We start from the raw sequence: 16632 nt of genomic DNA on the forward strand, positions 1-16632 counted from the left end.
CATCTCAACCCCTAAACTATACTCGGTTGACATTCTATTTTTTGTCATCCACGACTTATCCATAATTAAATTTATGAAAGTTTGATCTAAAAAAAAAACAACAACAATGGTTAAGCTTGTGTACTTTGTCGAGTTCTTGAGAAGTAAAATATGATTGATTAAGAAATAAAGGGTTTATTCTACTTGAATTCATGAAGGATAAAAAGGCAACATAATGATTAGGAAGCTCTTATCAAAAAGCAAAATCATTGTACAAGGCTTCATTGAGATGGTTAAAAAAAAGGTTTTACTCAGCCAACCACTACTTTTTTAGTTTTTTAAAATGAGAAATCGAACATGAAAGAATATACAAAGGGCATACAAAAAACATGAGACCAACAAAACCCGACCGACCTATAAAGGGCTACAATCCAAAAGAATAATGTCTAACTGAATTACAAAAATCCTTCAAAACTGACACCCACATGGAAGAGTTAAGCCTAACAACATCATGAACTCCCTCAAGGCATCTCAATCCCCCTAAAACCTTTGCTATTCCTACCAACACTAAATAGCCAGAAAACAAGCTTTCAACCATAGCCTGCCACTAACAAACACAGAACACATATGGGAGTTCACATACTTAAATCACATCCATAACCATATGAGTGCATATGAGTGCATTACCGGAGGTTGTGTAAGTCATGTGCCATGTCACCTTCTAATATTTTACACAATAAAATTGTGTTTACAGTATTACAAGTACATGCCTTGTCATCAATTTCCTTATAATATGGCATCACAAGGAAACTGATAACAGAGAAGTCTACATAGTGATACCAAGTACGTCCCTCAACTTTTACAAATTTTCAATTTTGAGCCTGAACTTTTGGAATTTGATTATAATCAGAGGAGAGGGAGAGTGTGAGTCGAGTGTGAGTCATTTGGAATTTGATTAATTCAATTTTAATCTACTTGCTCTCATTAAATTACACATTTAGCCCCTGCCATATCCCTATCAAATGTGACATAACCTCATTTGTTATTGTGAATTAAAATTGAGATTTTAAATTTTCAAAAACCAAAATAGCAAAGTTTATAGAAGTTTAAGAAAAAAAATCATACTATCTAAAGTTCAAGGACTAAAAAAGATCGATAAAAGTTTGGGAACCAAAACCACATTTAAACTTTAAAATCATATAAACGTAACACAATATTTATTAAAAGTTTATCCTAATTAAAAATCTAAGGTTAACCTATTATGATTCTAAGAGGTTAACCTATTATGATTCTATAATAAGCTTAATAAGAGACTTTAAAGAAAATAGAAGTTCCCTATCTTCAGGACTTTAATCAAACAATGGTTTCAATTGAAAAAGTTTTGTGCTAATGACAAATTTATTCATAAAAAGAAAATGAGTCGTACAATTATAGGGTTACAAAACATGTTTTCACCCACCTTGTCTCAGTTATTTATCAATTCCAATAACATGGAGTAGAACAATTGGACAAGGTATCATTCACAATAAAGTATCTCGTTCTAACTTGGAAGGCATCATGAAATGGCTTGAAGAAAATTCTAAAAAAGACATAAGGTTGAGAATGGACCTGAATCTGCAATAACAAACTCAATTACCCACTGCACAAACTCAGATGTGGAGCAAATTTCAATTACCCACTACACAAACTCAAACTTAAAGCACAAACTCAAACTCATTCGTGTAACAGAGATAAAAAGAGCCAAATCGATAAATAACCCAAACTCAAAGTAGAAGAAAATTACTAATCAACTAGAAGAAGATGAAAACGAGCGAATATGAAGGAAGAAAAGAGAATGAAGAAAGGAACCTTCGATATTGTCGTCGCCGCCGTATATTCGCTCCCTGCCACCGAATCGAAGCTCACCGCTACAGATTCGCAGTCGGAAATTTCTCCTCACTGTTGGGTCTCGCTCGCACCTCCCGTACATGGTCGTTTGCTCCCCTTCCAACGGCAATGGAGCAAGGTTTGCACCGGTTTCACGAGAGGGTAGAGAGAGTTTGCACGACAAAGGGAGCTGGGGAGGCAAAAAAAATATCGGGTGTAAAATTTTTGGGTGAAAAATTCAATTTAGGTTTTAAAATTGGGCATTTTTCATGGCGGGCCTGGCCCGCCATTAAAACTAAAGTTACAATGGCGGGCTAGGCTCGACATGAATACTTAAAAAAAATTAAAATTAAAATTGGGTGTGTTTCTTAGCATGTCCGACATGGTTACCTCTGTGTTTTTCTTGTGCGACATCGTTTCCTCTGCATTGATTTGTTATAGTGTTAAATGCACAAAAGCTGGAACAATGATTCCAAATCCAGGCCATGAGAGTTGGGTTGCCACCGATCAGTCCTTGCTCGCTTGGTTATATGGCTCAATGAGTCCCACTATTGCTTGTGATGTTCTAAGTATGGAGACATCTCGAGACGTTTGGAAGGCGTTAGAAGATCTCTATGGAGCAGCCAACAAGGCTCGAATAAACCAACTAAAAACGAGTCTCCAAACAACTAGAAAAAATTAACTTAAGATGAGTGATTACTTTTATACTATGAAACAACTTGCTGATTGTTTAACTCTTGTAGGTGAACCTATCAGTACAAGCTCTCTCCTCTCAAGTGTCCTCACATGACTCAATGCCGAGTACCTCCCAATTGTCTGTCACATAAATGCCAAAGGAAACATATCTTGACAAGAGGTCCATGCAACACTCATCACATTTGAGAATACATAAACTCACCTCAAGAGTGTCAGTATTACAGATCTATGTAGTCCCTCAGCCAACTATGCTTACAACAAAAGTGTAAGCCAAAATTGGAATCCACACCAACAAGGACAAGGTAGAGGTCAAGGACGAAACTCAAGAGGTAGAAATGGAGGGGGCAGATTTCAAAGTCAGAGATCAAATAGTTGAAGGCCTGCATGTTAGGTATGTGGCAAGATTGGTCATGTAGCTACTGTATGTTATCACAGATTAAATATGCAATACATCGGAACCACTCCACAAGGAGGAAATCAAGCTCCAAATTCCTACATTGCTGGACCTGAAGTTGTTACTGATCCAAGTTAGTTAATTGATAGTGGAGCAACAAACCATACAACAAATGATGCTACAAATCTTGGTCAAGCAAGCAGAATATCAAGGGAATGAAAATATCACAGTAGGTAATGGATCTAAACTAGCTATTGCCCATGTTGGATCTACTGTTATTAAGTCAAAAAGAAACAATGGTATGCCTATCTTCTTGAACAACATACTTCATGTGCCTCAAATTAAAAGGAATTTACTAAGCATATCTCAATTGACTGCTGATAATCGAGTTGTTGTTGAGTTTAACTCTTGTTATTGCTATGTTAAGGACAAGGAAACAGTGAGAATAATGTTGGAAGGGAGGCTTAATCGAGGCTTGTACCAACTAGACCTTCCAAAACCCAAAAGATCAGAGTCTATCCAAAATAAAAGAGGAATGCAATCTACTGTTGCTCAAGTCAATTCTCAATGTCAGTCTTCTAGTTCTCAAGTCCATGTAGTCAAAAAATCTCCAAGCACTTTATGACATCTATCAAAAAAAGTCTTGAGTCTTGTTTTACGTTCTCGTAATGTTAAAAGTTCAGCTAATGAAAGTTTAAACATTTGTGATGCTTGTCACTGTGGCAAATCTCACTCTCTTCCTTTTGGCAAATCCACTTTTAAGACTCAAGCACCACTTGAACTTATACCTTGCGACCTTTGGGGATGCTCTCCAACTCCTTCAACTTCCAGTTACAAATACTATGCGAGTTTTGTTGACAACCACACACGTCTAACTTCCATTTTTCCTCTAAAAAATAAATCAAAAACTTTATCAGCTTTTATTCAATATCAAACTCTCAAGGAAAATAAGTTTGAAAGGAAAATAAAAATTGTACAAGCTGATTGGGGAGGCGAGTTTGTAGTGTTTTCTCCTTATTTAAAAGAAAAATGGATAGAATTTAGACACCCTTGTCCCACACCAACAAAATGGCATAGTTGAGACAATAAAGCATTGCCAAATTGTGGAGATGGATTTAACTTTGTTAGCCCAAGCTTCAATGCCCATTAGATATTGGGTGGATGCTTTCTTTACAGCTGTGTACATCATAAACCGAACACCTACCCTCGTTCTTAACAATCTCTCTCCTTGGTAAAAAACATATCACAAAAAACGCGATTATAATTTCTTTAAAGTATTCGGTTCATCTTGTTTTCCTTGTCTAAGGCCCTATCAATCTAACAAATTTCAACTCCACTCCACAAAATGTGTTTTTTTTTTGGGTATAGTCAGACTCACAAAGGTTACAAATGCTTGAGTTCAAGTGGGAGAGTCTACATATCTCGAAATGTTGTGTTTAACAAGGGTGAGTTTCCTTTTAAATTTAGTTTCTTAACGACTAGTCCTGCCAACCAATCATCTCATGAAACTATCATTATGTTGGGATTGGTGGAGTCAAAATGACGCTGGACGAGCTAGAGAAGAGTCGGGATCAAGCCGAGACGTGTCGGGATCGAAGCAGGATGAAAACTGGGGAGAAGTGGAAGCTGCAGGCCACTTGGACCGATGAGGCAGCACCGCGGCGCCGCTGCAGGGTGCCACGGTGCTGCAGTTCCCCAGCGCTGTCCAGATGGGGGCGCAACACAGACATCTGCCCGTAGCGCCATGGCGTCGAGGACAGCGCCATGGTGCTGTTTCAATGTCTATATAAGTGCAGTTTCGGGTTGAGGGTTTTTCAGAGGATTTCGTGGCAGTTTCAAGGGAGAGGCTCGGACATTGGCAGAGGCATTGAGGTTCATCAAGATCAACACATTCGGGGTAATTAGATCTTGATTATTGTGAGTTTTTCATTCCTGTTCCTAAGTATTAATTGTATAAAATACTTAGAAGTTAGGGAGCTTTTGTTGAGACCTCTAGGGGATATTTTGGGGAATGTTCTTGTATCCAATCCTAAACAATATTAGTGAATTATCCATATATGAGTGGAAGACTGGACGTAGCCCTTAATGGTGAACCAGTATAATTTGCTGTGTCATATTCTTGTTCACTACTGTTTTCTTCATATTTGAATATTCTTGGAAGGAGAAATTATTTAGGTCAAGCAATTTTCCAACACATTACATGGATAAATCCCACTTTTCAGCAACATCAAAGCAACCCTCAAAATCTTCTAAATAGCTCCCCATCATCCCAAATTTCACTTGGTACAAGCCAATGTTTGGACAACCAACCAGTTTTGTTCTCTCCTAGCAAGAATAATGAAAATTCAATAAGTGACCAGCCTCCAACATCACCATCAAATGTGTTGAATCAAAGTGTGTTGTTCAACAGTAATGAAAATCAACGGCAACTCATTGATGACCCAACACCAGCCGCCACTGATATGGAAAATATTGATATTAGTCCAAACATTTCTACTCCTAGTATCCAGAGAACAAGTGAATATTTGGCCTTCCTCACACCCAATGCAAACTCGCTCTAAATGTGGGATCTTCAAGCCCAAGGTTTGAAATTTCTTATCTCAATTTCCTAACTCTTCTTCTAGTGCTTGTACTAAATACAACGAGCTGAAAAATGTCAAAGAAGCATTATTTAGTCCTGGAATGGAACAGGCTATGATTGTGGAAATGGAGGCATTGCACAAAAAGTCAACTTGGTCACTTGTTCCATATAAAGAATCATACAACTTGATAGGGAATAAGTGGATTTTTCGGTTGAAACATAATCCGGATGGCAGTATATAGAGGCATAAAGCTAGGTTGGTAGTAAAAGGCTTTCACCAAACGCCCGGTGTTGACTTCACTGAAACTTTCAGTCCGATGGTGAAAGCTTCAACCATTCGCATTATACTCACTATGGTTGTATCGAATAGTTGGTGAATACGTCAATTAGACATAATTAATGCCTTTCTCAATGGTTAGCTAGAATAATCAGTCTATATGTTGCAGTCTGAAGGTTTCTTAGATAAACAACATCCCGATTTTGTATGAAAACTAACAAAGGCCATATATGGCCTCAAACAAGCGCCAAAAGCATGATACGACAAGCTAAAAAGTGCGCTTGTTGGTTGGGGATTCCTAAACTCAAGAGCAGATACATCAATGTTCTATTTCCGATCAGGTACCACCTTGTTGTTTCTTTTAATCTATGTCGATGACATAGTAATAACTGGAAATGATGCTCAAATGATCAAACGTTTCATCAGTGAATTGAATAGACTATTTGCTTTGAAAGACATTAGGGACTTAACCTTTTTTCTTGGAATTGAAGTGTACCGTGACAAGAGTGGTATATACCTAAGCCAAGGGAAATACTTCCAGCATATGAATGTGAAAGTCTTGCTAATCCAACAGACTACCAAAGCCTTATAGGAGTACTTCAATATCTTACCAATATACGGCCTGAAATCTCTTTTATTGTTAACAAGCTAAGTCACTAGGCCTAGTTCAGGGCAAAGATTCTTGGCTAGTGAGCTAAGTTTGTCGGGGATAAGGAAAAAACAAGAGATTTTTTTTTTATCTATCTATTTGTTTCAAATTATTGATGCCCACTAGCAAGCGGCAAAGTGGGTGTTGAGGTACTTAAAAGGAGCCCTTAATCATGCATTACTAATTCAACCGTCCAATAAGCTAAGCTTGATAGGGTATTGTGATGCTGATTGGGCATGTTGTCCACATAATAGAAAATTTGTTGCGGCCTATTGACCCATGATTATAGGTGATAATTCAATACTCCTCATCCCTTAATATATGGGATACTTGTATGGTAATATTCTCCATTTATTGTGTAATCTTTCATTTGGTGTAAATGCTGTATTTATATTCAATATGTACAATACAACCACAAGCTAAGCAATTCAAGCTAACTTTTCATCATTCTCTATTTTGTCAAAATTTATCTGAAGCCAACCAAATTGAGGTCGACCGGCTTGTTTTAGAGGTTTAGAGGTCGGTCTGATCGACCGGCCGGTTTTTTAACATAAAATATTACTATATATAGTTTAGTCATAGGTTTCTTTCCTTTTCTCCCAAGATTTTCACCACCTCCCACGATTTTTACTCGACCTTTCTCTTGCCTTCTCTTTTTACTTGCCAAGATTTTTGTTGCCTTGAAATTTGCGCTGTCTCAATCTCTGGCGTCTTCACTCTCTCTGGCCTCAATCCTCGTAGGTCTCTCTCGCCTTCACTCACTTTCATCTCATGATTTCCACCTTCACAATGACTTTGCTACCTCCTTTTCGAGATCTTTCTCTGCAGGTCTGTCTCACACACTCTCTCTCGATTCTCGCGTTTGTTCTTTTTTTTTTTTCCTTTTCATCCCATTTCATAATGTTTCCGTTTCTTGTTTCTCGTTTCCGATTTTCTTAAGAAATCCAAGCATGTTACAATCAACTTTGTTTCTTGTTTCTACTATTTTTGGAACATTCTCGTAATTGTATAGAAATTTTGAAAAAAAAAAACAAATTTCTTTTTTCTTGTTCTCATTTCTAATTCGTCCCAAAACATAAATAAAACAGATTATTTTATCATAAATTCTTGGAGGTTGGAACCATGCAATACATTTTTCTTCATTAAAAATAAACAAACAGAAGCAAGAAATAGGTACGTTACCAAATGGACCCTACAAGTAATTGTAAATGAAAAATTTTATCCAGTCTAAATCAAAACCAAAACCGATCGAACCAACCGCTCGCTCGCTCAATCAATGGAAAAAAGGATGGTCAATTTCAGCACAAAATCGACACCGACTGACTGATAAACAACCTAAGTGGAAGGATGGACAGTTACAAGCTAGAGACAAATTAGGGCGGGACATAGACATTTAAGAGCATTAGTTTAATAGCATGCATTAGAATAAATCAAAGGCCCGAAAAAATTATTTAGGATTCCATTAGTCAATGGTTCGAATTCAACGCCGACCAGATCCACATACAAATGGGACAAACAGCGTGGCCAACTATATATTAACTTTTTTTTTTTTTCCTGGAAAGCCAAATATGAAAAAAGGTTGCAAGGAAGAAAGCTCTTTCTACCATTTTATCTTATATATATATATATCTGTGTGTGTGTGTTATATATAATTATTCTAATTGTCTTTTATTTCTAATTAAATAAATATCATCTTGTTAAAAATTTAATTATTTACATTATGATATCAATTACTAATTACTTAACATATATTAGTAACCTTTTATATTGTTCTTTTTATTGTTTTAATTTTTTTTCTTATAGTATTATTATAATTTTTTTGTAAACACTTAATACTTTCTAAGAATCAGGTTTATATTTTTATGTCTGATTAAATAATTTTTATAAATTTTTCGTTAAATATTATTTTTAAGCTTTAAAAAACTAATTAAGTAGTAGTGCCTAAAAAATCAAACAAGGAAAAAAAGATGAACTAAATAGTATAAAACAAAAATAGGGAAATTCTAATGAGTACGTAGTTAGCATAGTTTTTCAAAACATTTATAAATATGTTATATTATTAAAATAACTTCACATTTAGCATATTTGTACAAATAAATGTAATAAAGTATTTTTCTGAAAAATATTAATAACTAATATACCCTACTTATTGATTTGTTGTTATCACATACTTAAAAACACCTATATATTAGCCGCCGCAGCATAACAATACTTTTCAATGCTCTAGATCCGTATAAAAGGCGGAGTGTAATCTTTTCAAAAAATTCATACTCAAACTCGACTCAACGCCAACTTTGATTAATTAAGTTCTAACTTAAGATTCGATGTGTATGTAGTCGAGCACCACACAAGTGTAAGATTATTTTGTTTGCAGCTATCGACCTGATCCATTAGAGTCCACGAAATTGTTGTTGGTGGGTCACCTCGGCCACAATAGCATATCAACAATTTATTTAAATAAATATTAATCATTTATAAAACATCCTTTAGTTAGATTAAAAGTATGGTTGAAGTTAAATATTAGAACTAAATAAGATAGTGTTTTTATCATACAAAAAACTTTTCACCCGACCAAAGCAATTCCCATTAGAAAAACACTCTTTAAGGTTTCAAGACTTTAGGACAACTAAATAATAATCTACAAAATGCACGTATAATCACAAAAATCATAAGCAACGCTAAGGCAACAATTAAAAGAATCTTGGCGATCGGAGACAAGTACTTCTTTGCAAATTTTCTTACCTTAATTCTCCATGTGCTCTCATAATATTTGTTTACTTCTTCAATGATCCTTTCAACCATATTTACCATGTAATTAACTGGGTCAGGACTAGACGATCCAATCTTTGATGGTTCACCCTTTGAAGCAAACTTCATAAACCCATTAAAGAGCTCCACCACTTCTTCATCACTCTCTAGATTATTAACGATGATGCGAGCTTCCTTTAGAATCTTGACATCCTTTGTAGTTGCCATGAGTCCATTCATAACGGCTGCATATTGGGAAAACCTTGGCGGGTTCAACTTGGTAATGACTTCAAATGCTACTAGATTTCTCAATATTACATGGGACGTAGAATCCAACGTGATGGCTGGCAACCAGAGAGTGGCCTCTGGCTTGTAAAACGTAAAGGCTTGGAGGCTATATTTTGGCTGAAATTTCACTCCAACTTTCTTCAGTTTTGAGGCTGAGGGGATCGTAGGAAAGCTATCCTCAAGTGAAGATGGTCGAACCAATACCTTGAATATTTCAAACAAATATTGGATTAACTCACTGAATTGCAGTAGTAATTCAATTGCGTTCGTCTGCATAATTGATGCTAATATATTCAAACAAAGACCAAGAAGATTTGGGGAGGCAGGACGACCATAAATCTCTTCACCTTCACCGTCCGTTTCCCACTGATTCAAAATCAAGAGGTACAAAAAATGCAACAAATGATGAGATTGTTGGAATGTTTGAGGAAGGCGATCATCAAGAAAACTGATGGAGTTAACTAGGACCATATGCGAATATGAACGTAAGGCAAATGGTGAAACCAAGACACAGAATTTGTATAATAAGACTGGCAGATCATTGATGATGTGAGTTCCTGCTAAAATTTCTTTGAGAACACAAAATGGGATTTGATTCTCCAACATTAGAGTGTCACTCACGATCTCATTTCGAGCCATTGAATTTGCTTTGGGATTGAGGTACATCTGTTGGTGTTCAGAGTCGAGCTCAGGTAAAGGAAGCTCATGGCGCTGAAGAGAACACTCTACTTCCACTTCAGCAAAGATACGAAGCGAGTGAATCAAGAACAAGCCATCAATGAGCATTATCCAAGCCAAAGCCTCGCATCCCACTTCCAAATATTTGTCGAAACATGCTCGGATTTTAAGCTCCAATGGCTTGAGTTTATCACTGACAAGTTTGTGAAACTCAGCCAATTCGATCTGATCTTTCACCTTCTTTGCTCTACTGAGCTTGTAGAGCTCCAAGTTGAGCAGCTCTGATCGAAAATGGTGATAAGGCCCCAAAGCCACACGACGAGGAGTGAAGGCTTCTGGGCTGTCGTTTCGTATAGAATCTGGCACTTGAAAGATAGAAATTGGACTTTCAAAAGCTGTATGAAAATCATTTCGTTGAAGAAGCTCGCTGATTTGCAGAACCCACTGTGTTTCTTCGAGATTTGTTCTTAGAATTGAATATGAGGGCGATGCCATAGTGATTGTTTCAGCCATGGTTGAATGACCACCATCATATTTATTGTACAAAGATGATTATTTTCTTTGGTGCGTATCCCAAAGTGATCCCACTTGTCCATTAATGTGGTGACCAGTCAAGTTGTTCTCGATTATTAATACTGGTATAAATTTATTATTCAACTCTTTCTTTCGAAATCAGAGACAATCGACTAACTTAGCAATAATTGTCATTGTATTCGTTATTTGGAGGTTAAAGATTTGATCTTTTTATATCTCTGAATTGTTGTACTAACAAATAAAAAAAAAGACAATCACATCTTTCTTAATAAATATATTTTGACTCATTACATGTGGTCCATAAATTTTATTTTCATTGTGGTTAAATATTTGATGACTAAAAAAGAAAAATATATAAATAGAGATTGTTTTCTAAAAATAGTGAGCTATCAATTTTTTAAGGGAAGATTAGATCTTGAAGAGTAAGAGTCAAATATATTTTTTAATACCATTTTTCACATCAAAGCCGTACCGATAGCACATAAGTGATCCTGCTTGTCGATTAATTTGGTGACCAGTCAAGTTGTTCTTTATTATTAATATTAGTATAAATTTATTATTTAGTTTTTTTTAAAGGCACAGACAAAGTCCGTTCGATTTTTTTAATATGAAAATACTTCAGAGATAATTGACATATATTTATTTTCTAGAAGTTAAAAATTCGTCTCTCGTATCTTTAAATTGTTATACTAAAAAAAGACAATCACATATTTTTAATGAAAATATTATGCTCATTACATGTGATGACCAATCTTATCTTCGCTGCTATTAAATGTTTGATAACTAAAAAAGAAAATATATAAATAAAAGATTGTTTTTTCAAAAAAATAGTGAAGTGTCAATTTTTTTAAAGACAACGAAGGATAAAACTTGATCTCGACGCGTAGGAGTCAAATATTTATTTTTAATACCATTTTTCACACGAAAGCCCTACGATAGCACATGGGGAGTAGTTAATTATTTTTGTAGTATATTTTATTTTATCCTTACAAACAAACAACACAACACCCATCTTGAATTTATTATTGTGTCACTAATGTTTTATTCATATTTACTTAGCAACAATATTTTTATTGCCAGCTGTTGTGAGGATGAGCTAATTTCTCCCAAATTTGTTAGAGTTGCAATCCACATTCTATTCCCTAAAGTAAATTCAGTGAAAATCTGTTTGATAGATTTGTTTTCTTTAAATGTTTCTTAATACTATGATCCAAATAGTGGAAGTTTGTTTTCAGATTTTGATTTTAAAAAATTAAAATATAGATTATATTTAAAAAAACAAAAAGATAACAACTTTTGATAAAATTAAAAAATGTAAAATATGATATATTATAAATTATATAATACAATAAAATAATAATCTTCCATTTTTTAACATATGTTAATAAATTAATTAATATTATTTTAGATTAAAATAAATATTTAGTTCGCAAAGATCATTAGTTGGCAAATATATGAATTAATACCCGAGTAATTTTTAAAATTGAGATTAAACATTCGATATGCTACCAAACACATATCTAAAACCATATAAAACATGTGATTATAGAATTTCTTGTTTTCAGGGCATCAACCAAATCCACCCCTAATTTTTTAAAAGTTTGACTTTTCATCTTTTTCTAGGTGGTTTAATTAATGGCTACGTCCAATTTCCAACTCAGATGCATGTTCTACTGATATGAGATTGGTACAAGCTATAGACCCATAAATTTGTCCGATATTCTATTTCATCATTCTTTTTTTACTTAATTTATAGTAATTTTCCAATAGAATTTTTGTTAATATTTTGTGGGATTTTTTTTTTGCTTGTTTTATCAAAAAAAAAAAAAGTATTTGGTTTAAATATCGATTTCCTTATTATTTTTTTAATCAAAATCATTTTTAATAAAATAAAAAAAAAGTAACAAAATCATAAAGATTTTTTTATTAAATGTGAATTTCCATGCTCAAAATAAAATATTTTCAAAAAAAAAACAAAAAACAGAAAACAAAATCTTACTCATATGGAAAAATTTTAAATTTAACATAATTTGGGTAAAAGTTAAAATTTGTAATAAAATCATAAGATTTGATTGATTGTGTAATGAATTAAAATATTTTTTCCATTTGTAAATTAGGGTTTTGAAACACTATAAGAGCTAGGTGACTAGGTTTAGGGGACAGTGAAACACATCACAAAGAAAGACTATCACTCTCATTTTTGCTCTCTCTCAAGGTTTGCTTCCCTTTGTTTTTTTGGTTTTTTGTTTTTTTGGTTCGTTACTTTATCGTTCTCCCACAAATTCTCTGTCAAAGTACTCCTTATACACGGATTCAAACAGCAATTCAAAATTTCGATCTCTTTCTTTAATGTTTGCTGCTTTTGAAATCTCGATAGAAGGGCAGCATTTTTTAAAGAAAGTGTTAGTTGGTATTTTCAAATCGGGCCACCGCCTTTTTTTTGAAACATTTTGCGCCCTGGAATGAGGGATCTGTAATATTCCTATTCCGACGAAATTCTATTGATTTTAGGAGGAGGACGACAGATCACATTATTTTCTGCGTAAGAAATAGTCGAATGAAATGAAAATAGGGAGAAAAGAGTAACAATGAGAGACTCTCACCGCTTCCTACTCGTTCCTCACAATCTATCACATGTTTGCTCCATCACTATTTTCACCACAACTTTCCTCTTCATCATTTGACTCTAGACACATTTGAACAAGAAGACAAACAATCGGAGTTTTGTCTCAAGACGGTAAGTTTTCCATGTTGTGTTATCAAATAAAGTAGATTGATAAACTTCCTCATATATTTTGTTCAAAAAAACTTTCTCATATATTGTTTTGCCTACCTATGTTCCAAGCGCAAGTTTAATTCTTTCGACATTATTTTCGGGATATGTTTCTTCCCTTATTTTATTTCACCTTGTTCTTCTTTTATCTCTATTGCTAATTTCATATCATGGTTGTTTGAACTATTTTGTAACATGTGGTTTTATTGATTATCTTTTTAACATGTTTATTTTGATTACATGTATGATATTTGACAAATGTATATATATTGTACAATAAACGTTATTTTACTTAACTTTATTAAATATCTTCAACTAAAAATTTGGTAAACGAAAAGCTAAAAAATGGAACCTTGAAATGTTCGGGAGGCCGATGTTTTCAGATTCTTGAGAGTAAAGATCAATATCTCGGGAGGCCAAGATTTAATTTTTAATACGTTTCCTAAAAAAATGTGTAATTCTAATCAATATGGTTTAAAAAAACGTTTATATGAGAAAATATGTTTTATAAAGGCATTTCCACCTATAAATTTCAAGACTTTTAAAAACATTTATGATATTTCTAAAAAATAACAAATCAAATATTTGTCATTAATATTTTTCCTAAAAAGTTCCTAGGATGGAAATTGAGGAATCCAAAAGGTAGATTCCTTAATACTCTCGAGATGATGAATTTATTTTGGGAGGTCAATTAAATTCAAATAAACAAAATTTTCTTAATGACTTTAGGCCACTCATTATTATTGTTCATTATTTACCTTATGAATAGTGATCAATAAAACATGAGACATTTAAAAATAAAAATAAAATTCTTTTCTTTGAAGGCCAATTATCGTTTGTTGATGAGTGTTGTGGGGTGCTAATACTTTTCCCATACACAAAAGACCCCCGACCCATATCTTTTTCGTGCATACCAACTTATCCATGCATTTGGGTGACCAGTCACACCCTATAAATAAAGATTGGTGGCGACTCCATTTTTCTCCTCTCAGGAAGAAAGTTGACCGCTCCACGTCACAAACCCGTAGCGACACAAGCACTCACAAAATATCACCCCTAGATATTCACTCTCTAGAGATCCCAACAAAAGCCAGCTAGCCTTCTAAGTATTCTAACACACTATACTTAGGTACAGGAATGAAAAACTCACAAGAATCAATATCTAATTACCTCGAATACGTTGATCTTGATCTGCCCCAATTCTACTGCCAATACCTCGAGCCGACACCTTAAAAAACTGCCACATAAACTTATATTTTCGGTTGCTAAACCCTAAAACAAGAAAACAAATGCTTTTAGATAAGTAGGGACAACGCCATGGTGATACAAACCGAAAACATCTGCGCATGCCACATCGCGACGACGCCAGGGCGTTGCCTCCTCGGTTTCCATGGCCTACAGCTCCGCTTTTTCGACTATTTTCATTCTTCTTCATCTTGACTAGTTTTGACGTCGATTTGGCTCCATAAATCCCAACAATTTCCCATTTGGAGACAAAGCAACAATCTTACCTTACATTGGACAATAGTGTTCCTCATAACTCATTTCTAACTACACCAATAGTAACTAATCAACAATTGATCGGCCCTATCCAAGCTCTGTCTATGATTTCCTTGAGACTGAGCAATCCTACGTGGTATTGTCTCCCAAACATTAGAGAGACATCTACGAGCTCCGACTTGATCTAAGTTGTTGTCTTCGATGCTTGTTTCCTCAATAAAACCCAACGACCTCTGACGAAAGATTTCCCCTATTATGACTTGACACTCCCACTCAAGTTCGTTGCCACTCTAGAGACATTAATTTTGACTTCAGTACCCGCTGTAGTCTTCTCTTTAAATGCACTCCTTCGCTTACGCAACTTCATCATCTCGCCAACCTGTTGAACGAGATGACTGAGTTATTCCACTTTCCTTTTTCTCTTCTTCCCAACTGTTGTACTTGAACTAATGGTAGGTTTGTTAAGGATCCCATATTGAAAAGAGAGGAGACCTAACAATGGTTTATAATAGACATGGGCTACTCCTCTCATTGCCAATTGGTTTTGAGATGGAACTCCATGAATATTGATATGGTATCAGAGCCGAAAACACTCAAACGAGCAAACGGTTCAAAAATGGAATCCGGCTAAGATCGATGAGCCAAAAAAGCCACGATCTTAAGAGGGCATGTTAAGGATCCCACATTGAAAAGAGAGGGGACCTAATAATGGTTTATAATAGACATGGGCTACTCCTCTCATTGCCAATTTCGTTTTGAGATGAAACCCGATGAATATTGATAAGGTTCATACTCTGTCTTTGTGATCCCCTGGCAACCTCAAACTTTGACACATACACTAAAGTTTCTTGTGGCCCACAGTTAACAAATTCATTCCGAAACTTGAAACATACTTGACAGCTCACAATACAAACTCGGTCCCTTTGTCGATCTTCAAACAGACATCCCCAGTTCCTTTAACCTTGGAGATACTCTCATTTCCCATCCTTACCTCGTCATACTATCTAGTGAAATATGTGAACCACTTTCTGTCTGAAGATACATGTTTTGATGCTGTAGGTCCACAACCACTCTGATGATCGGTCTACAAAGTTGCTCTCAGCAGAGGCCAGAAACTCTTCTACTATTTCTGCAACATTAGCAGAATCACCCTTCTCCTTATCCTCCTTTAGCTTCCTGCAAAATATCTTGATGCGTTCTTTCTTGTGGCAATAAAAACACTCCACATATCCACTACTGCTCCCAAGTCTCTGACTGCTATACTGCTATTTTCCCTTATAGTTCATCTTCCCTTTGCCCATGCTCTGAGCTATCAACGTTGATTCCAAATTGATCTCCCACCAAAAGTGGATGCTTAATTCTTCCCACTCCCTTTTCTGCGAATCTCCTCAGCAATTCCAGCATTATAAAAATTTCAGACTCTTGTCCCCCAACGAATTTGACACCTCCATCTTCATCGTCTCTCACCTGTCAGGCAAAGATGACAATATTTTTATAGCCTTCACCTCCTCTGAAAAAGTGATCTTCATAGACTTTAACTTGTTCATCAGATTAGTGACCTCATTTATATGGGAGTTCACTGAGGTACCCTCCTCTATGTGGATGTTTAAATATCTCGTGATGAGATACACCTTGTTGTTGGTAGAAGGTTTTCATACCTGTCAGCCAA

General features: G+C 35.1%; 1 protein-coding gene across 1 annotated transcript; it reads right to left on the reverse strand.

The window, feature by feature from the left end:
• Window positions 1-9014: 9014 nt before the first annotated feature.
• LOC111023687 (putative UPF0481 protein At3g02645) lies at window positions 9015-10652 on the reverse strand. The gene has a single exon (XM_088120060.1). It carries the CDS (start codon window positions 10649-10651, stop codon window positions 9044-9046), a length of 1608 nt encoding a protein of 535 aa, XP_087976186.1. The 5' UTR covers window position 10652; the 3' UTR covers window positions 9015-9043.
• Window positions 10653-16632: the final 5980 nt, after the last annotated feature.

This window comes from Momordica charantia, assembly GCF_013281855.1.
Source record: "Momordica charantia cultivar OHB3-1 chromosome 11 unlocalized genomic scaffold, Mcharantia_2.0 BLBB01000011.1, whole genome shotgun sequence".
Taxonomy (NCBI): domain Eukaryota; kingdom Viridiplantae; phylum Streptophyta; class Magnoliopsida; order Cucurbitales; family Cucurbitaceae; genus Momordica; species Momordica charantia.